This window comes from Pantherophis guttatus, chromosome 3 (assembly GCF_059756535.1).
Source record: "Pantherophis guttatus breed Tessera chromosome 3, ASM5975653v1, whole genome shotgun sequence".
Classification (NCBI taxonomy): domain Eukaryota; kingdom Metazoa; phylum Chordata; class Lepidosauria; order Squamata; family Colubridae; genus Pantherophis; species Pantherophis guttatus.
In genome coordinates this window covers 119,974,940-119,999,799 of record NC_142065.1, presented here as the reverse complement: position 1 = coordinate 119,999,799, position 24,860 = coordinate 119,974,940, and the positions used below count along the sequence as shown (strand labels likewise).

Below are 24,860 nucleotides of genomic sequence, written 5' to 3'. Positions count from 1 at the left end.
ATTCCAGAGGGTAGGTGCCCCCACAGAGAAGGCCCTCCCCCTGGGGGTCACCAGCCTACATTGATTGGCTGATGGCACCCTGAGGAGGCCCTCTCTGTGGGAACGCACGGGACGATGGGAGGTCGTCGGTAGCAGCAGGCGGTCTCGAAGATAGCTAGGCCCGATGCCATGGAGCGCTTTAAAGGTGATAACCAGCACCTTGAAGCGCACCCGGAAGATCACTGGGAGCCAGTGCAGCTCGCGCAGGAGCGGTGTTACATGGGCGCGCCATGCTGCTCCCGTCACTACCCGCGCTGCTGCATTCTGGACCATTGGAGCCTCTGAGTGCTCTTCAAGGGGAGCCCCATGTAGAGAGCATTGCAGTAGTCAAGGCGAGAGGTGAGAGGGCATGAGTGACTGTGCACAGGGAATCCCGATCAAGAAAGGGCCGCAACTGGCGAATCAGGCGAACCTGACAAAAGGTCCCCCTGGTTACAGCCGTCAGATGTTCCTCCAAGGACAGCTGCATATCCAGGAGGACTCCCAGATTGCGAGCCCTTTCTGCGGGGGCCAAAGACTCGCCCCCAATAGTCAGCGATGGAGTCAACTGACTATATCGGGATGCCGGGAGCCACAGCCACTCAGTCTTGGAAGGGTTGAGCTTGAGCCTGTTCCTCCCCATCCAGATCCGCACAGCCTCCAGGCACTGGGACATCACTTCAAGGGCATCATTGGGGTGGCCTGGGGTGGAGATGTACAGCTGGGTGTCATCAGCGTACTGGTGGTATCTCACCCCGAAGCCACGGATGATCTCGCCCAGCGGCTTTACATAAATGTTGAACAGAAGGGGCGAGAGGACCGATCCCTACGGCACTCCACAGAGGAGAGGCCTCGAGGTCGACCTCTGCCCCCCTGCCAACACAAACTGCGACCGGTCGGAGAGAAAGGAGGAGAACCACCGCAACATGGTGCCTCCCACCCCCAATTCTTCCAGCCGGTGCAGCATGATACCATGGTCGATGGTATCAAAAGCCGCTGAGAGATCTAACAGGACCAGAACAGAGGAGCAACCCCTGTCCCGAGCCCTCCAGAGATCATCAACCAACGCGACCAATGCCGTTTCCGTGCTGTGCCCAGACCTGAAACCGGATCTAGATAAGATGTTTCCTCCAGGAATTGTGGGAACTGTCGCGCGACCACACTCTCCACAACCTTTGCCATGAAGCGAAGGTTGGAGACAGGACGGTAGTTGGCCAATATTGCCGGATCCAGGGAGGGCTTCTTGAGGAGAGGCCTCACCACCGCCTCCTTCAAGGCAGCGGGGAAGTGGCCCTCACTCAGCGAAGCGTTGATAACACCCTGGAGCCAGCCTCGTGTAACCTCCCGGGAAGCCAGTACCAACCAGGAGGGACACGGGTCCAGTAAACATGTGGCCGCACTAAGTTTCCCCAAAATCCTGTCCACATCATCGGGAGTCACAACGTCAAACTCCTCCCAGATAACATTCTCAAGACTATTCCTCGTCACTCTGCCCTGATCTACCCAGTCAGAGTCCAAATTCCCCCGGATCTGAGCGATTTTGTCATACAGGTATTGTCCAAAATCCTCCGCCCTGCCTTCCAAGGGATCCTCCCGCACTCCCGGATGGAGCAGGGAGCGGGTCACCCTAAACAGGGCGGCCGGACGATTCCCTGATGACACAATAGAGGTGGAAAAGTAATTAAACTTTGCCGTCTTTATCGCCACTAGGTAGGTCTTAATATGCGACCTTACCAGTGTTCGATCAGATTCAGCGAGACTGCCCTCCAACCGCTCTCCAGGCGTCTTTTCCGGCGCTTCATTTCCCTCAGCTCCTCGGTGAACCAAGGAGCCGCACGGGATCGGCACCGGGTCAGAGGCCGCAAAGGCACGACTCGGTCCAAGGCCCCACCAGCCGCCCGATCCCAGGCGGCTACCAGGTCCTCGGCCGAGTCATGTGCTAGAACCTCAGGAAATGGCCCAAGCTCCATCTGGAACCTATCAGGATCCATCAGGCGCCTGGGGCGGATCCATCTAATTGGATCCGCCTCCCTGTGGCGGGGGGCAGCGGTTCGAAGATCTAGGCGAAGGAGTAAGTGGTCTGTCCATGACAAGGGTTCCATGTCTATATCCCCAATAACAAGACCACTCAACCACTGGCCAGAGACAAAAATCAGGTCCAGAGTGTGACCTCCCCTGTGAGTAGGGCCATGAACTAACTGGGTCAGGTCCATGGCCGTCATGGAAGCCATGAACTCCCGAGCCACCTCAGACATTTCACCAATGGATGGCAAGTTGAAATCACCCATGACTAAAAGCCTGGGTGTCTCTACTGCCACCGTGGCTATCACGTCGAGTAGCTCAGGTAGGGCTGTTGCCACGCGGCAGGGAGCCAGGCACGTAAGCAACAAGCCCATCTGAACCCCATGACCCCACCTCACAAGGAGGGACTCACATCCGGCTATCTGAGGCACAGTGGTCTCCCTCGGACCCAGATCCTCGTTAATAATAACCGCCACCCCCCCGCCCCTCCCTTTGGCCCTCGGCTGATGGAATGCTCTGAAGCCTGGTGGGCACATTTCGACCAGAGGGACGCCGCCCTCCGGGCCCAACCAGGTCTCCGTAATACCCGCCAGGTCCGCTCCTCCCTCTTGAATAAGATCGTGAATGAGGGGGGCCTTATTTACCACGGACCTGGCGTTGCACAGCATCAGCCGAAGGCCCAGATCCTGAGTATCTAAGCCACCTAGTGTCTGAGCGGAGCCTTGGGGACCGGGGCAAGCAATTGCTCTCAGATAGCAAGTGCGAGCCCCCGACACATGATATGGTCCCCTGCTCCCGCCATATCCGCCCCTCCCATTCACTGTGCTGATGGAAAATTCCTCCTCCGGATAGTCCTCCAGCCCCTCCCCAATCCCTCGACCTGCACCCTTCAAACCGTCCCCCTGTGCCGGGCTCGGCTCTGACCCTAGTGGGTTCGTCCCCCCAAACCCTTTGGTCTTCCTCCCTGTTCCCCTTAAAAAATCATTATTCCCACCCCTTAAAAATTTCATTAAAAATTTACGTAGAAAACCCCTCAACCTCCTCTTCGCTGCATGCCATCTCTCGGGGTTCCAAGACCCGTCATCAAGATAGGCCCTCGATAATATTTCCAGGACTGAGAGAAGTAATGGGCAATCCATAGGTTATATATAGCTCCCTAGTATTCTTAACAATTATATTGCCTACATGTAGTGGCAAAATTATGCTATGATCCATAGGAGCATAGGGTTTTTTTAAAAAATAGTAAATCAGACAAGGCAACAATTATACTTAGCTGAATTTTGTTGAATCCTTCCCCCTCCTTTTCTGAGCTAATTTAAGTCAATGGCAACAAGGATAGAATCTTTACCCACTGTCTTATTAGCTAGTGCACTTTCTCTAATTTCAAGATTTCAAGGAAGGAAGGAAGGAAGGAAGGAAGGAAGGTAGAATGAACATCAAATACATTGATCTAATTCAGGACATTTTAAATGGATTTTTCAAGCTTAGCACATTCTGTACACCTAGAAAAAGAGATGACACAGTAATGCAGACCTCTCGGTTTGAGATTTTCTATAAACATTGGAATTTCTTCCAGATTTGATAGCTAACTTGATAGCATGCTAGCAGTATGGACTAGAAGGAAATGTGGGGTATTAGGAGGATTCAGGGTAGGTTCCCATTACTTGTGAATTGGCTGAATGAGGTGCGAAATAAAAAGGATATTAACTTTGGCTTCAACCATTTTATTTCATGAGTCATATGCATGCATTCCTTACCATAGACTTTGTTTGCTAGAGATAGATTCTTGATCCTAACAAGGTTTCTGTATATAAATAAATATTTGCCAGCATACTTCAGATCATTGTTTGAATGTTTAAAAATATTCTTGCTCTAGAGCAACTTGAAATTTAGTACAATTCTTATATAAAAATTTGGTCTAGATCCCTTATGAGCTATAAGTGACACAATGAATTATTTTCCAGTGGTAGTATCTTTCTTGAAAAGTTCCTTTTATTATGAGATGATCTACTGGGACCAAGGGAAAATTAAAAACATTTAATTTTTAAACAAATCTTAAAGAATTTGTAATTGTTAAGTATGAAATAAATAAAATTTGCATTAGAAAGATGTAAAATCTATATTTCTCTACAGTGGAAAACTTTTAATAGTAGTACATGTATGAATGAAATAAATGTATTAATTAAGAAAGGTAAGGGATAAAGGAAAATAGCTAATGTACTGCAAAAAAATGGATCCAAAATTAATTATCCTCAGCTTTTTATAATGAATTACTACATAAAATCACATCAATTTCTAGCATTCACTGTAAGTATGGCTAATTCTGCATCCAACTCATAGTGATCTAAAATAGTTCTAATCATCTTAAACTTCTAGGAAATGGATTAATTTATATAGGTGCATGTAAACATCTTTTAATTTGAATCCTCACCAGTCTTTGTACTACCTGAAAATTTGGGAAAACTGTAGTTAAAAAAATAATTGAAGCCTTATATTCCATGACCCTGAGCCCTTCTCCTCCTTTATTTGACTCCTTAGGACTAGATTCTATGGAGATTCTCAGTCATCCAGGTGATGGTGATCCCAAAGGTGCTTTTTCAAGAGGCAGCTGGACTTTCTGGTTACCAGAAAGTCCAGTTGCCTCTTGAAAAAGCACCTTTGGGTCTTCAGGTCTAGGTTTTCCATAAATGTAGCAGCTAGAATTATATGCAATGAGGATTGTCTTAGCCAGCTTTAGTGGGTTTTTAAATAATATATTTAAGCAATTGAACATTTAGTTCTTTGGCATGTTTGCTACTGGTGCTAACTAATAATGCATGTGGTTGAAGTCTAAAATAGTGTCTCTGCATTTTTTGTGTGGCTTTCATACTAATCTGATTGATGAACACTCATACGCTGAAGGGATTGGTAAATTGTCCACTGCCGATGGTAAAGCCTTCGCAGATCCTGAGGTGCTCCGAAGATTGACTTCTTCTGTCAGCTGTGCATTGGATGAAGCTGCTGCTGCACTGACACGGATGAGAGCAGAGAACAATCACAATGCAGGACAAGTGGACAAGTATGCACATTTATTTGTTTGTTTGTTTGCTTGTTTATGTGTTTGGCAGGGAAAAGTAGCATTTATGATACAATAGTTCAAAGTTTAGAATATCTTGTAACTTATGGTTTTGAGTTCAGCAACTTAGAACTAAAGCAGATATCTAGATTTGCATTTCAGAAGTATAACTAGAATTATAAACTGATTTAGGGGTCATGTTTATAGTTTTGGCCTATGCAGAAGATTTATTCCAGAATTGTATGCTTATTTCATAATTACAGTTGTGGGTTCTCACACTGCCACAGTGGCAATTATGAAAAAAGATGTCATCTTTACTTGTCTAATTTATTTCCTCCTAAGTCTTCAGTTGTTATTTCTTCTGTGTAATGTTTTGGGGATTTTTGAATGCATATGTGTTTTTGACATAAATTGTAAAACAAATGTACACAATTTAACTGTTTTTCTTTTTGCAGTAATGTGATAGGAATACTGTTATTAAAGAACTCTTGAAATAATACATTAGATAGTACAATTATGCAAGCGGACAGTCATCAGTATTTTGAATTTTGAAGATAATTCCACCTAGGAAAAGAAGTCAATGTAGTTAATATATTTTTTACATTTACTGACTGCATACACTGTTTAAATACCTGCTGATTTTAACTATATTAAGCTGCTATAATCTTACAACTTTCTTTCATTCAAACAAGAATTTTAGTAATTTGAGAAATTCATCTAAAAGCGAGGTTATAGCAGGTAGCTATTTAGCTTCTGGTTGAACACATTTAGCAAAGGGAAGCTCTCCACCTCCCTAGGAAATTGGTTATACAGGTAGTCCTCATCGTACGACTACAATTGAGCTCAAACTTTATGTTGTTAAGTGAAAAAATAGTTAAGTGAGTTTTGCCCCCTTTTATGACTTCTTGCCATATTTGTTAAGTGAATCACTGCAGTTGTTAAATTAGTAAAACAGTTGTTAAGTGAATCTGGTGAATCTGGTTTTCCCATTGACTTTGTCAGAAGGTTCAAAAGGGATATCACATGACCCTGGACAATGCAACCTTCATAAATGTGAATCAGTTATCAAGATCTGAATATAAATCACATGACCATGGGGATGCTGAACAGTCATAAGTGTGGAAAATGGTCTTTTTTCAGTGCCATTGTAATTTTAAATAGTCATTTAATGAACTGTTGTTAGACAAGGACGACCTGTACTTCTGACCTTCTCTTACTGTTAGAAAACTTTTTTAACATTTAATTGAAATCTGCCTTTCAATAATTCAAATCCATTAAACCACATCTTGCAACTTGGAGTGATAGTGCTAATCATCTTATGACATTGTTTGAAGGCAAACAAAAATATTTTTGTAACAGTTATACATTCCAAATTCTTCCTGTTTCTCCTCATAGGACTTCGTTGATCATCTTTATTACCTTCCTCTGAACCTCTTATATAATATGACTTAATTGTGCAAAGAATTAGATAAAGTGCATGGAATGGTGTCTGACCAATCTGGAATTAAAATAAAATAATCATTTCCTTTGATTTTGGAATTACATTAACATTGATACAGTTAGTTCCATACTTTTGTTCACAAATATTTTATTAAGTCAGTTTTTTTCTATACCTGTGCATTTGATTTTTACTTTCTAAATTCTTATTCTTCATTAAGAACCCCAAGCTAATTTTTTTTGTTATATCATATATATTTTGTGTGCTTCCAAACCATACAACCATTAATTAAAATATTCCCAAATTGAATATTTTATTTCCTGCTGCCATGATTAAGTTTTAGGAAGGAAGGTACATTTCAGGAGAAGAAATTTATTGCTCAATTTTGTTCTGCTTAGGTATAGCTTCACTTTCTATTTCCCCCTCCTAGCCCTTGCATTTATTTATTTGTATCCCTCCTTTATTATTTTTACAAATGATTTAAGGCAGCGAACATATCAACACACCTCCTTCCTCCTATTTTCCCCACAACAACCCTGTATGGAGGGGTGGGCTGAGAAACCCTTCCTCCTTACCTACATCAGTTCTCCCAGCTTAAATTCTTCATATTGACTTTGCACTTTTAGAAAGAGTCAGTTAGCAAATCTGTCAACGTCTCTCCATTTTAGGAAGCATAATAAAATGTAATTAGCAGGTACTTTAGAACTGTATATTATATTTTATACATTTTTTACAAAATAAGTTAAGAAAAAATCATATAAATTTAAAATTTGGATTTAATAAACAACACCCTTTATTTTATTTAACCTGCTTACTAGTAACATTTGTTTTTTAAATTGTCTTATGTACATTTGCATTATTCTTCCATTGCAAGATACTTTCTTCCCCTGAGAGTGAAAAAACAGTAAATTACTTTCATGAACTTAACAGAATGAGCTAGAAATAAAGCTTCCTGTTCAAATACCTTTGAACTAGAGCATTCTGAATGATGTGTAGAAATATAAATCTCACATATATGATTGTTGGATATCTAAGTAAAGGTTCTTATTCTTCCCAAGTTTAGATATTTCATTTTTTTCTGGAATAGTATGAAATGAGGCACTATTCTATTTTGGACGGGAAAACATTGAGCTAATAGTTGCTAGGTTACTAAGCCTTTTTAAAAATATTTCATTAACCAATTTCTTAAACATATCAGCTGTTCTTAAATTAAGATTAACAGTGACTAATTTTATACAATTTTATTACAAATATATCTTCTAGTCGCAGTTTGGCAGAAGCTTGTTCTGATGGGGATGTAAATGCTGTTCGTAAATTGCTTGATGAAGGAAGAAGTGTAAATGAACATACAGAAGAAGGAGAGAGTTTACTTTGTTTGGCTTGTTCAGCTGGATATTATGAATTGGCACAAGTGAGTAGAGTTTTCCACACGTTTTCTAGACTTTTTGGTGCAAATGTAGCTAGATTGCTAAAGGGCCAGCCACCAGAGTGCAGAATAACATCTATATTAAAGTTGCTGCATTGATTGCCAGTAGAATTTTGAATCTAATACAAAGAGCTGGTGGTTATTTTTAAAGCTATATACAAGTGCAGTTCTGGAATATATTGGACAATGATTGCCAGAATTGAACCTGCCTGTCCACTCTGATTTTAGAGAAGCCTTATTCAGAGTCTATCCTCCTTTTGAGATACATGGGGCATGGATAAGATGATAAGCACTGCCACTTTGTGGAAGACTCCTCCAGAAGTACTTGCAATCTAAAAATAAGTTAAAATCTGTATTATTTCATTCAGACTTCAGCCCCTGCTGATTGAGGGTATCTGGAGATTTTGATCATGACATTATTTTTACATTGTTTTTGTTTTGTTTCATTTTGTTCAGTGTCCTTTGAGATTGAATGGGTTATAAGTAATGTAAATAAATAATTAAATCGTAAGATGAAAAGTTATCTGCGCAAAGACTATTGTGCAAATGACCAGCACGGAGCTGATGTGCAAATGACCAGCACAGAGCACAACATTTTTTTGTAGTTAAACTACTGATTCTTTCGAATTATTTAGAAAATAGCTAAAGCTTTGAGAATAGCAGGAAAGAAATAAGGCTAACACGTTTAATTTGTGCAGGTGTTGCTCGCCATGCATGCAAACGTTGAAGACAGAGGGAATAAAGGAGATATAACTCCACTCATGGCAGCAGCCAGCGGAGGCTATGTGGACATTGTAAAACTGCTCCTTGTTCATTGTGCTGATGTGAATGCCCAGTCATCCACAGGTAAGGTTTTATAAAATAAATGAGAAACAATTAATTTTGGGTGCAAGTCCCAGTTTCCTATTTGCAGCCTTGTATTAGATTTCTGCTACAAATAGAATCATATTTTAAAAAGTAATGCTAAACATGAGAAATAACTTGTCATCAATGTTTTAACGTCAGATAAAAGTTGAAGAAGAAATTAAGTATTATCTAAAATATTTGAAAAACAGCATCACACATTTTGAGAAAAGATAAATGGATCTATTGAGGTTTGTTAAATCCAATATTAAATTGGTCTGATTATGAAACATTTGATCCAGATCTAAGAAACAATTTTCAAGTGTAAACATGGCATAGTTTGCTTGGAACTGAGGAATAAAGACATATTAAAATGCATTAACTGCATTTTAATATTTCTGCCAATTCAATCAGAGACAGTATATCAATGAAGAAATTGAAAATAACTTTTTCAAAACATAGCAGGGATGTTATTAACTTAAAATAGACTCTATAAATTTTTTTCATGTAGTATTTGGAGCAAGATTGCCCTTTGTTTCTAACTGATGTTGGAATACTTCCAGAAATTTAATACCCTCCTAGAAGGTGATTTATTTAAATTGTTGATACTATAGAAAGAATCAGCAGGCAAATATACTGTCCTTCATTCTGCATATATATTATTTGCTCTAACTCAATTTGTCTTTGGGCAGAAAGAAAAAACAATTACCAGTGTAAAAAAGATTTTTAGTTTATACATTATACATATCCCTATTTGTGACTGAGTCTAAGATGTTGATTTTGATTAAGATTCACATTTTCTATGTAAGAACATTTTCTATACAATTTTCTATGAATAGTGTCTATAATAATCAATTCTGTGGCCAGAATTCTTCTTCATTGGAAATTTCACTTACGGAAATGCTAATCTCTAAAGATTCATGTTGTTTGGCCTTACATCATATTAGTTATGTGCAGGACCCACTATTTTGGGAATGAAACTACTTAAAAATCCTGTAACATTCTGTTTTTCTTTCGGTCCAGATCATATTGATCTGGTTGTTCTGAGAGTGATCTTCCAGTATGTTCTGGAAGTTCATCTTCCCAATTTGGAAAGAAACCTCAGGATACCTCCTTTCAAACACCCTCCCCCCCCCATCCAACCTACAAACAACATCTTCTGAAGATCTGAAAAAGTAGACTTTGTACATTCATAGTTCTATGATTGAAAGGCCTTGTTTCTTTCTATCTCATTTTTTCTGGTTTAAAATTGCTCAACTAGTATTACAACATATTCGGCATTGGAAGAAAAGTTGTGCTGATGCACTGGGTGGGAAGTCAGTTATGGGATTAAATGTCCAAGATTAATTGTCCAAGTTTCTCAAACTTCCGCTTGATTTAATAGCTTGACAACTTTTAAATCTATTTCATTTATTTCATTGCAAGCTATCATGCCACAACATAACTTTGGGAATTATTATTCCAAAATTGGTTACCGTACTGCCACTGTAACATTGCTAGTAATTTTACATTTATGATTTTATTGTAAGCTGCCCAGAGTTGGCTTTGGATAGTGAGATGGGCTGAATATAAATTTAAAAAATAAAGTTTCCAAACATTGGAAGTAAATAAGCTAAGGAGTATATTGATATGCTTGGGAAGGGTACTATCAAACAAGTGGATATAGACTTGTAGACCTAAACATAATTTATGGTAGCAAAATAATGCAAATGTTGCTAAATATACATGTCTTAAAATTGTAGGTATATAAAATACATTAAGAGTTAAATGTAACCCTTAGATGTTTCTTTCTCTTTTAGGGAACACTGCACTCACTTATGCCTGTGCGGGGGGATTTGTTGACATTGTCAAAGTCTTGTTGAAAGCAGGAGCAAATATTGAAGATCATAATGAAAATGGACATACTCCCTTAATGGAGGCTGCCAGTGCAGGTCATGTTGAGGTGGCAAGAGTACTTCTGGAATACGGTGCTGGAATCAACACTCACTCTAATGAATTCAAAGAAAGTGCCCTTACACTTGCTTGTTATAAAGGTATGGAATTTTGAAGAACTGTATATATTATAATGATACAGACATGTACTTTAATCAAATCTATAACAGATTTCCAATCTTTATAAAGAAATAGAGCACATTAGGAATTTGGAGAGCCTATTGCACTTTGGTGATCAGCACAGTAAAAAAAAAAAATCTCATCATTTACAAAAAGGAAATTAGCAGTGTTTCATGTAGTAATACTTTCTACACCACTACTTATTTAAGTTTTTAAATGCCAAACAGAATTCTGGGCTGCAGCTTATTGTTACTTATATTTTCTAGAAATGCTAATGGTAAAGGTAAAGGTTCCCCTCACACACATGTGCTAGTCGTTCCCAACTCTAGGGAGCGGTGCTCATCTCTGTTTCTAAGCCAAAGAGTCAGCGCTGTCTGATGACAATTCCGTGGTCATGTGGCCGGCATGACTAAACGCTGAAGGCGCATGGGACGCTGTTACCTTCCCACCAAGGTGGTCCCTATTTTTGTACTTGCATTTTTACATGCTTTCGAACTGCTAGGTTGGCAGAATCTGGGGGAAGTAATGGTAGCTCACTCCATTATGCAGCACTAGGGATTCGAACTGCTGAACTTTCTGATTGACAAGCTCAGCGTCTTAGCCACTGAGCTGCTGGTCCCCTTAGAAATGCTAATAAGTATGTGCAAATCCCAGAAGCATTTTCAGAAATAAAAATATGGATGACATTGGTTCCTTAGCACCAAAATAGTTTTTCATATAAAAAATAAAATAATAGTAAAAATGACAATGAAAGACTCTACAGGCACCAGGTTAGCGATTCATGAATTTGTTCAGATGGCATGATTGGATTTCTTTGGCATGGAATTTATTATAGAATATACATAGTCCTGAACATACATCATAGCACAAACACTTCGTTTGTTTGTTTAATACCTGCCGGTCTTATTCTTGTGATTCTAGGCAGCACACATTTAAAGACCAAAAATCAAACAATACAATTAAAACCAAAACTATAATAAAAAAGGGGAGGGAGAGTACATTCTGAATTTAAATACAATTCAACCACTTAATGGACTGCATACTTCCATAGGATCACTAGGCCCAGTGGCAGAAGCATGTTTTTAGGATCTTCCAGAAGACAAATAGAGTTGGCCTCCAGAAATAATACAACCCTGTTTGGGCTAATTGACAGTCTTATGATCAGAAAAGTACCCAAACAAGTAATTGTTTAATAGTCATTTGTTTAAGGAAGACTGCATAGTTAGGAAATCATTTAATATAACATTTTATAACTGAGAATGCCTCTATCATGCTGCAACTGATAAGCAGCTTTCAGGACTTGTTGTGGAAAATACCTTCAAGGAATTGGTTCAAATTAGAAAACAACAAAATTAATGTAAAATGTTAATAAGACATTATATCCTACAGCTAATGATTCATTTGTTTTTTATTTTGCACTTTGAAGGTCACTTAGATATGGTTCGTTTTTTGCTTGAAGCAGGAGCTGACCAAGAGCACAAAACGGATGAGATGCACACTGCTTTAATGGAGGCTTGTATGGTAAATCTCCAATGAAATAAATCTATTTTGTTGAGGATCTATTCTCTATCTTTTCCTTTCTGCCCCCCACCCAAGAAGACTTGATTGGAAAAATGTTTATGCAGGATAATTATTCTGAATTATTTATTTATCACATGCATTTAGATTTAAACGTGTAATCTTTTGTATTGGAGTCATGGTGGCACAATGGTTAGAATGCAGTATTACAGGCTAAGTCAACTCACTTCCAAGGTCAGTAAAATGAGGACTCTGGTTGTTGGGGGCAATATGCTGACTCTGTAAACTGCTTAGAGAGGGCTGGAAAGCACTGTCAAGCAGTATATAAGTCTAAATGCTATTGCTATCTCTAGTAGCATATAGTGTTAACACTATTGCTATTTTTCTTAGAATGGTAGATGCATGAAAAGCATAGGCATGCTGTCACTTATACAGATAGTTCTCGAGTTACAAATGTAATGGAGCCTGCCAATTGCATTTGTAGCCCAAGGTTTCGTAGGAGTAATTGTGTAACTTGACCACGATCATTCCCTGCTTTCGCCCATTCATTCGCTAATTGAATGTGTGGGTCGTTAAGTGCACATGAGGTATCTCAAGGTGAGGAAGGCCATGGGGGCCTAGCGATGGAACAGGCCACCTTCTTCAGACCACCCAAGGTCTCCCCGACCCCCTGGGATACTCATGCTTCCTCCCCAGGGTCCCAACAATTGTTCCCCCCCATCCTGCTCTGACGGGTCACTTATCTTGTGAAGATCTGTCTTCTCTCATCTCTCCTATGGTTTCTTTGCCTGCTTGCAGTCTTGGTGCGAAGAGCATTTTGAAGACGAGACTTTGGGATAGTGAAATCCCTTGCTTGAAGCCTCCCATCGGCTTGTAAACGCTCTGTGCCAAGACTGGGATGTTGCGAAAGATGTTTGCAAGCCGATGGTAAGCTTCAAGCAGAATTCCTGAAACTTTGGTTTCCTAGGTGCCAAGCCCATGAGGCAGCATGAAGGGACCGAGATATTGGCTACATCAGAAGCAATTATATTGGGCGGGATGGGGGGTTTGTCCTTAGGGCTACTAAAGCAGTGGAGTGACTCCTAGTCATGACTTCTGGAGCAGGGATGGGAGAGAATGGAAAAATTAGGAGAAATTGTATTTCTGTATTTGAGGCTTTTCTTTAAAAATGGGGTGGGTGGGATAAAAATTGCTTATGAAATAATTCTAAATACTCTTTAAAATAGTTAATATTTGAAAACATTAATCTATATTTTTAAATTAGTGTTTTTCTTCACTAATAAAAATTAATACATTTATGATTATTAACTAAATATGATTTGTTTGTTGGGGAGGGTTGTTTTTGTTTGTTTTCCAGAAATGTTACTTCTTGAATAGTTCCTGATACATTTTCTAGCACAACATGAATGCCTAGGTTGCCATCAAAATGGATTCTGTCAGGGAGATATGTCACAGAAACTAAAAATTGAGTTCCTGCAAGAAGTAAAATGTTTTGTTTCATTAAATACCCATGCAAAATTATGTTACTGTTTTAAGAAGTAGTTCACAAATTGTGTTTGCAATTATGACTGAATACAGTCTTCTTTTTTCATTCATATCATATAGAACAATTCCTTGGAAGGATATTTGTGTCACCTTTAATTTTTTTTTAATAGGATGGGCATGTAGAAGTAGCTCGTCTGTTGCTCGACAGTGGTGCTCAAGTGAACATGCCTGCCGATTCATTTGAATCGCCACTAACACTTGCTGCTTGTGGTGGTCATGTGGAATTAGCAGCTTTGTTGATAGAAAGAGGAGCAAATCTTGAGGAAGTTAATGATGAAGGGTATACGCCATTGATGGAAGCTGCAAGGGAAGGTCATGAGGAGATGGTGGCTCTATTACTGGCACAAGGTAAGAGAAGGTGACCTCAAATATAGCTTAATAATTTTTCTGGTTCCCATTATCAGTTTTTTAGGAAGTAATATGATTAGCAAAATATTTTTGTTGCTAATACTAATTGTATGGAAGATACTCGCTCCATTTGAATATAACTTTCATGATATTTTAAATTTTTCTTTTATCCTGCCTTTTATAATTTCTACAAATAACTTAAGATGGCGAACATAATATTCTTTCCTAAATTTCCCAATGCTGTGTGTGTGTGTGTGTGTTATATAATATATCTTAAAGCATGGTCTGAATCCAACTATAGGTGGTAGTATTGTAATTACCGAATAAGCTAATTGCACAGACAGTTATTTGAGATTGGTTTGTTTTGTTAATTATAGTTAAGCTTGACCAGTGAGTCTGATGAATTCAAGCTTAAACAATGTTATACTATGATTTAATTTCTAAACTGTTCAAACTTGGGCCAATAATATTAACTTATAAATACTTTTTTTATTTGTAGTTTGAAGTCTAATACCATATCTCGGTACCTTCCAGAAACTTGAATTAAAATGGCTATTAACTTTGCACAGAGATAAGAGATGGTCAGATATGAGGGCAAAAACATTTATGTGGCAACATTTTCTACCCTGTTTCCCCCCCAAATAAGACATCCCCTGATAATAAGCCCAATCGGGCTTTTGAGCGCTTGGCAATAAGGCCAAGCGCTTATTTCAGGGTTCAAAAAAATATAAGACATAGTCTTATTTTCAGGGAAACACAGTATATAAATGTGGGCTAGAAAAAGTAAATGCAGAAGTAAATTGGAATTTGTTCAGCTGAAATGGAAATGCATCAAAAACTTAAGCAGTTTTGATTAAATTGAATATACCATTCTTGTCCATTGTGCCTTTACTTACACTGAATGGATTGGCATATGTCTGATCAGTGCTGCATGCACTGTTCTGTTTGAAGGAATTATGGATTAGCAAAAGAGGAGGGTCTCTAGAGGGTTCTTTGCTTTGCAATTGGCACCTAGGTTGATGATAACAATTTAAAATAATGATTGACAACCTATGCCTTTGGGCTGGATGTGACTGTCACTTGAAGTTATATGTGTTGTAGTCCCAAAGAGAATTATTATATCCACCTTGCCCATTGTGGTCCTAAAAAATGAAGGGCACTACCTCAGCATGGACAGAACAACAAGTCCTTTATCTGTTTATTTTTTTAATTCAATTATTAAAATTTTATGCTACCCATATCCCCTATAACGTGACCTTTACCTATGATTAACGAGTATGAACTCTGAGGTAGAGAAGGAAGAGGAAATTGCATCAGTGGTTACTCTTATTGCGCAACTCGTCTGAGGGGGGGGGACCAAGCAAAAGGCAGAAACACACCTCCACCCAGTTTCCCCCTTCATAATCTGCCTGCCCATTACTCTCCTTTTCGTCCTCCTGCCTGGAAAACGGAGGAGGAGGAAGTAGCAGCAGTCTCTGGCCAGTATATCTCTGACTGCTGCTTTAAGATTAAAAGCTTCGCTGGTATACTTCCTTGTTTAAAACATTATACACATACACAAAATTCACAGCCTAATACTTATAGCCACTGCTAAAGAAGTAAAGAAGAAATGGAATGCAAATGTTTTTATTTTTTAATAATTTTAATAATCATATAATTATTGTTTCATAGGCGCTAACATAAATGCACAGACAGAAGAGACACAGGAAACAGCTCTAACTTTGGCATGCTGTGGAGGATTTTCAGAAGTAGCTGATTTTCTCATTAAGGCAGGAGCTGACATAGAACTTGGTTGTTCTACACCTTTGATGGAAGCAGCACAAGAGGGCCATTTAGAGCTGGTGAAATACTTACTAGCAGCAGGTATGTTTGTAGGTACAATTCAAAGTCTTAAGGAAGAATGACTTCATGGCCTGGTTCAGTTTTATGCTTAGCACTATTCCTGGCATTTAGACATAATAAGGCACGAGATGGGCAGCACACAAATCAAATAAAACAATAAAATAAAATAATAGCTGTCCTATTATGGAAATAAGAATTTGGGCTTGATTAAATCATATGGTGGCAAAAACAACAGTACGTACATAGGTGTTTTGTCTTGAAAGTTGCTTCAGGATCGCACAGTAAAACTACAAAAGAGCTGGATTAGGATCTATTGATGGGGTGTGTGTGGAGAGATTTATGTGATTATTGTAATTATTTTCCTTTTAAGTTTTTTATTTCTCTTTAATTTCACCATTTAAAAAATCTGAATTTTTATTTCCTGCTCTGGAAAGGATCCTTGGAATTTAAAAAGGACATTCACTTAATGATGGTTTGACAATGGTCTCCAAAAAAGTCAATTATGACCTTAAATTCAAACTTAAGTGTGTCACCCTATCACCGTGGTCCCATGGTCACAATTTGGGCACTTGGGGTCCGGCTGGTATTTATAATCCATTGTAGCATCCTGCAGTCACCTGATTATGATTTTGCTAGTTTGTGGCAAAAAATGGAATTGGATTCACATTTACGACCACATGATTAGACATACAGTCTCATGGCTCAACTTACAATCATGGTAAAAATTGGTGTAAAATTGGGTACTGTCACATGATGACTCAACTTTACGACTGCAATGATTTGACAGAAATTCCAGTCCCAATTGTGATTGTAAATGAAGGATTACCTACAGTGGTGGGATTCAAATAATTTAACAACCGGCTCTCTCCCCTAATGACCGGCTGGTGGGTGATGATGGGCGTGGCCAGGGGGTGTGACAGGCAGCACTTGGCCTCCTGCACCCCTCTGGGAGCAAAAACGGGCTACAGAGGGGCTGCGCTGCACCACCACCACCACCCCCCGCGCTCCGTTTTGGCCCTAGTAGGCCTCCCTGAAGCCGCCTGGGACTGAAAACGGGCTGCGGGGGGGGGGAGATGGGCACCCCTCCGCACCCCGTTTTGGGCCTGGGAAACCTCCTTGCACTTATCTGGGAGCCAAAATGGGCTGTGGGGAGACTCCTGGAAGGGGTAGGAAGGGGCGGGGCCAGCCAGCAATTTAACTACCAGTTTGCCCAAACTGGTTCGAACTGGCTGAATCCCACCACTGATTACCTATATGTGTAATCCAGTTGTTTTCAACTCTTAGCAAGCACATAGATTTATGTAAACTGGTACAGTAATGTAAAACTTTTTCATCCAACTAATACTTCTGAAGAAAAATACTCTTCCAAGAAAAGCAATTCACAATGGTTGAATTGGAACAAAATGTTAGAAGGGTGTTTAGATAAAGTAATATTAAATAATATTCCTTTGGCCTTTCTGATTTTCCAGTATAACAACAAATATGTTTATTAGATCATAGAGTTTATAAAGATCACAGTAGTAGAACCACTGGAAAGTATTTCTATTTACATATCTGTCTGATTAATAATTCCAAAATTTTTCTGATATTTTAAATTCTACAATAATGCTTAGAGGGATTGAGAAATGCATACATATATAATACATTACAAGAATATCCAGTAGTAATATTTAATATGCAGTCTACTATTAGTGATAACCTTTAAAATGTTTTTATAATCTGATAAATGGTTTTTTTTAAAAAAGTGGAACTTCTTCTACTTATGTGTATCTGAATCATTTTAGTACATTCTAGATGAAACCACATTGACAAACAATTTTTATTTATAGTTCCTAAGCCCATTCTGATATCAATTCATTGATTTTCATCAGGTGCTAATGTCCATGCTACAACTGCAACAGGCGACACTGCTTTGACCTATGCTTGTGAAAATGGACACACTGATGTTGCAGATGTTCTACTTCAAGCTGGTGCAGATTTAGTAAGATTTTAACATGTCTTCAAAATATTCTCAGTTTAATTCCCTGCCATTACTCACATTTCTTTGCAAATGATACGCAGACAGTGTATAGATGCAGTGTAAATTACATAGTTATCTGGAAATATGATCATAGATTAACAACCTATGTTTTGCTGTGGCTTAATTTATCCCACAATATTCCACCAAATATTTCATCATTTTGTAATCATTTTATCGATTTTCAAAATAGTATTGCTTTAGGCACATCTCTATAGAGATTCTCAGTCATTCAGGTCATGGTTGTCCCAAAGATGGTTTTTCAAGAGGCAACTGGACTTTCTTTTTTTTTTTTTTTTTTGAAGACACATGAAATTTATACTTTTTTTCATTTTCTTATATCCGTTGCCTAAAAAAAATCAACAGCTCATGTTTTATTGATTAAAGCTTGTTCTTGTTCCAGCTCTTATCCATTTATACCGTGTTTTCCCAAAAATAAGACCCTTGTCTTAATTTTTTTTTTGTCTCCAAAAGAGGCATTAGGTCTTCGATAGCCCTGCCCAGCAGGAGCCCGTGTGGCTGCTGCCAGCCAACTTCTGCGGCCGCTTGCTGCCACTTGCACGTGGTGCACAGCGCCCCCTGGCCTCTGTTTTGCCATCAGAAGACTTCAGGAAAGGCCTCTGCAGCCGAGAAACAAGCTCTGATGGCGAAATGGAGGTCGGGTGGCTCTGCACGTCCAGAGCTCGTTTCTCGGCTGCAGAGGCCTTTCCTGAAGGCCTCTGATGGCGAAATGGAAGCCAGGGGGCGCTGTGCACTTCAATCTGGAGCTCGTTTCTCAGCTGCAGAGGCCTTTCCTCAAGGCCTATGATGGCAAAACGGAGGTCGGGGGTGCTGCACGGGTCAATCCTGAGCTTGTTTCTTGGCTGCAGAAGCCTTTCCTGAATGTTCTGCCCCAGCTACGGACCCCAAAGAACTCAGCACACACAAAGTCCATACAAACCTTAATTTACTAATTAAAGACTACTAATGAGCTTTCTTAGTAGTAGTTCGAACACAAGTACAATAAATCAGTCTTTTCCGAACAAGGGCTGCTAATTTAACTTCATTAACAGCCGACAAGAATCCAAAGAATAATAACTAAGTTCTGAGGCACAGTATTTCAGATAACCATAATCTTACTGTGGTTGGCAGAATGCCCAGAAGCAATTTGCAGGAAAACTGATAAGAGAAAAACAAGAGCCGAAATCAAACGTTTCTGTAATCAAGACTCAAAGGAATGTGAACGAAGTTGTTTCCTGCAAATTGCATCAGTCGTTGTCCTTCCTTAAATAGGCTAGGAGAGTGGCCAATTAGCCCCAAGCCTTACTGTTGAGGAGACCTCCTCCTGAGGAGCTACTCCTGCCTTTTCGCAGCTCTGTGCGCTCATGCATCGAGAAGAGGCTCCTCCTCTTCTTCCTCTTCACTTATGGGAGCTTCTGGAGGTTCTGAAAGCCCTGGCTGAATCCCCGCCTCTGGCACCACATCTTCTCTAGCCTCCTCATTGTCCGACTCGAGTGCCAACTGCACAGGCTGCTGGCGCAGCACCATACCAGCCTCCTCGCTGTCAGAATCAGCTACTAACTGCACAGGCTGCTGACGGGCCACAACCCTATCCCTCACCGCAGGGCCCTTCCCCCAAGTCTGTTGATCCGGATGCGGTCGGGACGGGAACTGCTCATGAAAGGCGCATATAAGATCTGGAGCATGAATAGAGGTCGCATCCTCCCATGTGAAGTCCTCCGGCCCATACACCTTCCACTCGATGAGGTATTGGAATCGACCCTTCATCCACCGGGAGTCTCAAATGCTAGCAATCTTGTACTCAAGCGATTCATCTCTGTCAAGGGGCGCTGGCTGGGGACGGTCAAGTTGGCGGAGCAGACACGTAGGCCATTTGGGAACCAGGAGGGATTGATGAAACACAGGGTGTATCCTCAAAAACCGAGGCAGGATCAGGTGGTAGGCCACTGGATTGATGACCGCCTCCACAGGAAAAGGCCCAATGTAACGATGGTCTAGTTTTCTGACTGGCAAGTCTGAGGGGAGATGCTTCGTTGACACGCGATCCCCAACAGTCAACGGTGGTGTTGCGGTCCGCAACCCTTTTATAATCTTCCTTGGCCTTGTCGAGATATTGTTTCACCAGTTGATGAACGGCCTGTAACTCAGTCAAAAATTCATCCGCTGCTGGAACTGGGGAGTCAAGGGGCGTGAGCGGGAAGAAACGCGGGTGATAGCCCAGATTGGCTAAGAAAGGGGTGGTTTGAGTGGAGGTCTGCTGGGAATTATTAAAAGCAAACTCCGCGACTGCTAAGTATTCTGTCCAATTGTCCTGTTGCTGATTGACAAAGCAGCGCAGATATTGCTCTAATATTCCAATGACTTTTTCAGTCCCGCCGTCAGTTTCGGGATGGTGAGCCGATGACAAGGCGATCTTGACATCTAAGGCCGTCATCAGCCCTTTCCAAAACTGAGCGGTGAACTGGGTCCCTCAGTCCGACATGACCCTATCCGGTAGGCCGTGTAGCCAAAAGACATGTTGGATGAACATGCGGGCGGTGGTGCGAGCTGTCAGCAATCCTTGACAGGGAATGAAATGTGCCATCTTCGTCAACATACCCACCACTACAAATATGGTCATGAAACCCGAAGATGGGGGCAAGTCCGTTAGAAAGTCCATCGAGATGACACCCCAGGATCTCTCTGGTGTCGGCAAGGGCTGAAACAGTCCTGGGGGAGCGCACGTGGCCGACTTGGCCTGTTGACAACGGATGCAGGACGTCACGTACCTCTGGACATTGTGACAGAGACGAGGCCATCAGAAAGTCCGCGACACTAGGTTGAGGGTTTTAAACAGACCGAAATGTGCCACCACACAGTGGCACTGGGACAATATAAGACCCCGAAGCAGCCTCGATGGTACATAAAGTCTCTCCCGGTACCTCGAGGTTGTCGGTAAACGTCCAGGGAGAGTCGGGCCCTATTTCACGCTTCCGAAGATCGACGTAGGCGTCCTGCCGCTGGGCCTCCCGGATCTGAACCCGTAGGTCGACAGGTTCCTGGACTGCAGCGAACGACTCAACTGGAAGAATTGTCCAAGGTGGAAGCGGGTCCTTGACTTGGGCATATTCGGGTTTCCTCAAGAGCGCATCTGCCCGTTGATTGCGCCCACTCGGAATGTACATCACCTTGAAGTTGAAGCAGGTAAAAAAGAAGGACCACCGGATATGTCGTTGATTGAGTTTCCGCGCGGTCTGCAGAAACTCCAGATTCTTGTCTGTCTGGACTTCCACTTGATGTCGGGCTCCCTCGAAGTGATGTCTCCAGGTCTCAAACACGGTCTTAATGGCCAATATCTCTTCTTCCCAGATAGTATAATTGTGCTTGGAAGGATTCAGTTTCTGGGGATAGTATGCGCAAGGGAAAAGAGTACCGCTAGCCGCATGAGCCTAGAGTAACACCCCTCTGACCACGATATCCGACATGTCCGTTTCCACCACAAACAGACGGTGAGGGTCAGGATGCTTCAGAATCGGCTCTTTCATGAAGGCCTGCTTTAAGGCCAGGAAAGCCTGCTGCTCGGGGGTGCCCCACCGGAACAGGACTTTCTTCTGCAGGAACCGAGTGAGGGGCGCAGTCAAAGTGGCGAAGCCAGGGATGAATGTCCGGTAATAATTGGCAAACCCGAGGAGTCGCTGGACATCTTTCATCCGACGAGAAGATTGCCAACTTCTCAATACCTCGACCTTGCTCCGATCCATCACTATGCCCTCAGGAGAAATGCGATGGCCCAAGAAGTCTATTGTAGTCTGGTAGAATTGGCATTTCTCCAGCTTCACATATAACTGGTGTTCCTGAAGCTGTTGCAAGATCAGGCGGAGATGTTGGAGATGACTTTTCCGGGATGTTGAGTAAATCAAGATGTCATCTAGATAAACCACGACAAACTGGTCCAAAAGATCCCGGAAAATATTGTTCATAAAATGCTGCAAGACAGGGGAGTGTTGGTTAATCCAAACAGCATGATTGTGTATTCAAAATGGCCATATCTTGTGCCGAACGCTATCTTCCACTCATCCCCTTCTCGTACCACAACCAGATTGTAGGCGCCGCGCAGGTCCAACTTGGTAAACATGGTATCCCCCCGGAGTTTCTCTAAGAGTTCAGGAATCAAGGGCAAAGGATACCGGTTACGCACCGTAATGGCATTCAGCTTACGGTAATTGCAGCACAGACACAAGTCTCCGGTTTTCTTCTTGACAAAGAGGACCAGAGCGGACAAGGGCGATGACGAGGGCCGAATAAAACCCTGGGCCAGGTTTTTGTCCACAAATTCCCTTAACACAGCCAATTCAGGGTCCAAAAAGAATACAACCTCCCTACAAGGAGCAGTGCATCCGGAATTAAGTCAGTGAGACAATCGTACGACCGGTGTGGGGGCAATTGGTCCGCTTCTTTCTCGCTAAAAATGTCCACAAAGTCCGAGAGGTCGGCTGGCAAAGATACCGCAGATGGACCCTGCACCTGGCCTGCGTATACTTGGCGAGTATGATCCACACATTGCAGGCTCGGGAATGACATGAAATTCTGGGACCAAAGGATGTGTGGATCATGAGTCCGAAGCCAAGCCAGCCCCAAAACCAAAGGAAAATGTAATCCGGACGTGACATAAAATTGAATGGCCTCCTCATGCTTACCGATGGTCAGATGCATGGGTTGAGTGGCGGCCTTAATCAGCCCGGACAGAAGCACCTGACCATCAATGGTCTCCACGACCATGGGAGGATCCACTGAACACAGGGGACCGGCAAAGTGATTAACAAACGCCTCGTCCATGAAATTGGTCGTCGCGTCGGAGTCCACCAAAGCATGAGCCGGGATTCCTTGGGGGTTATTGGCAATGAAAACTTTGGTGTTCAAAATCAAATGACGAGGGGGTCCGGAATCCACCTCTGCAGAACGTGAGCCGGTGTTGGTATGTGCCCGACCCAGGGTTTCCCCTAGATCAGGCTCCAGCCATTTCCCGACAGGGTAGAGTGTGACTGTGGTGCAGGGCCAGAAGCGTCGCTTCTTGGGGCAAGAGGCAGCAAAGTGTCCAGGCTCCCCACAATATAAGCACAAGTCCCCCTGCCCGTCTTCTGTCTTTCTCAGCTATGGACAGGTGGAGTCTGGCTGCACCGATTTCCATGGGCTCCTCCCTTGGAGCCAGATCCTCACGAACAACTGGGTTCACACGGGGTTCCTGAGGGCCACCGCTGTAACATCGCATCAATTCTGAGGCACAGACGAACCAGCTCGTTAAGAGTCGGAGGAATGTCCACTCTAGCCAACTCATCCTGTAACGCCTCCAACAAACCCTCCTGGTTTGTGCTGGCAGAATGTGTATTTTGGAATACATCCAAAAGTGCTGCCTCGTTCCAGGCCGAGTCCTGGCTTAGCAAAAGGAATTCGCTAATGTATTCCTGTAGGGGTAGCCGGCCTTGCTTCAAGGACTTCAACCGTCTGGTGGATGTTTGTGCTTTGTTAGGGTCCTCATACATTTGCCGCAAGTGCTCACAAAACCCCCGAAAGTCATTAACGCAACGGACTGTTCTGGACCAACAGGGGCATGGCCCAACGAGCTGCAGAGCCGGAGAGCAGGCTGATATCCGACTTTATCCCGGTCATTGGGAAAATCCTCAGCTTGCAAACTCATGAATAAATTGCATTGTCCAAGAAAAGCCGGAAACATTTCCAAATTACCAACAAACGTATATGGCACAGCTACCGGGCAGTTTCGAGGAGGAGGAGGAGGAGGAGGAGCAGATGAAGCCATTTGGGCTTGAAGCTGAGCCAGCTGGTCAGCCATCAAAGCTAACTGCTGCCGAAGCTGTGTGTTCTCTTCACTCAGCTGCTCCATCTTAATCAAGGTTTGTGTGTGTGTTTTTAGGCAGGAAACGAAATGTTCTGCCCCAGCTACGGACCCCAAAGAACACAGCACACAAAAAGTTCCTACAAACCTTAATTTACTAATTAAAGTTTACTACAAGTAAACAAGTACAATAAATCAGTCTTTTCTGAACAAGGGCTGTTAATTTAAGTTCATTAACAGCCAACAAGAATTCAAAGAATAATTCAAAGAACTCAGTTCTGAGGCACAGTATTTCAGATAACCATAATCTTACTATGGTTGGCAGAATGCCCAGAAGCAATTTGCAGGAAAACTGATAAGAGAAAAACAAGAGCCGAAATCAAACGTTTCTGTAATCAAGACTCAAAGGAATGTGAACGAAGTTGTTTCCTGCAAATTGCATCAGCCGTCATCCTTCCTTAAATAGGCTAGGGGAATGGCCAATTAGCCCCAAGCTTTACCGTCGAGGAGACCTCCTCCTGAGGAGCCACTCCTGCCTTTTCGCAGCTCTGCGCACTCGTGCATCGAGAAGAGGCTCCTCCTCTTTTTCCTCTTCACTTACGGGAGCTTCTGGAGGTTCTGAAAGCCCTGGCTGAATCCCCGCCTCTGGCACCACATCTTCTCCAGCCTCCTCATTGTCTGACTCGAGTGCCAACTGCACAGGCTACTAGCGTAGCACCACACCAGCCTCCTCACTGTCGGAATCAGCTACTAACTGCACAGGCCGCTGACGGGCCACAACACTGAAGGCCTCTGACAGTGAAACGGAGGCCGGGGGTGACACATGCAAGCGGCAGCAAGAATCCTCAGAAGAAGTAGGTTGGCAAGGCGAGGCAGGTGTTGGGGCGTGGGATGCCTGGCTGCAAC

The 24,860-nt window shown here is 42.1% G+C and overlaps 1 protein-coding gene across 9 annotated transcripts in view; it reads left to right on the top strand.

Annotated features, from left to right (window-relative positions):
* ANKHD1 (ankyrin repeat and KH domain containing 1) overlaps positions 1-24,860 on the top strand; it is a 165,294-nt gene that overhangs the window by 39,239 nt on the left and 101,195 nt on the right. For all 9 annotated transcript variants that reach the window (XM_087891231.1, XM_034411667.3, XM_034411663.3 and 6 more), the window contains exons 3-10: positions 4,942-5,098; positions 7,797-7,944; positions 8,658-8,805; positions 10,602-10,835; positions 12,281-12,375; positions 14,028-14,265; positions 15,937-16,128; positions 17,979-18,088. In XM_087891231.1, coding sequence (XP_087747357.1) covers positions 4,942-5,098; positions 7,797-7,944; positions 8,658-8,805; positions 10,602-10,835; positions 12,281-12,375; positions 14,028-14,265; positions 15,937-16,128; positions 17,979-18,088 — 1,322 coding nt within the window. The remainder of the gene's footprint in view (positions 1-4,941; positions 5,099-7,796; positions 7,945-8,657; positions 8,806-10,601; positions 10,836-12,280; positions 12,376-14,027; positions 14,266-15,936; positions 16,129-17,978; positions 18,089-24,860) is intronic.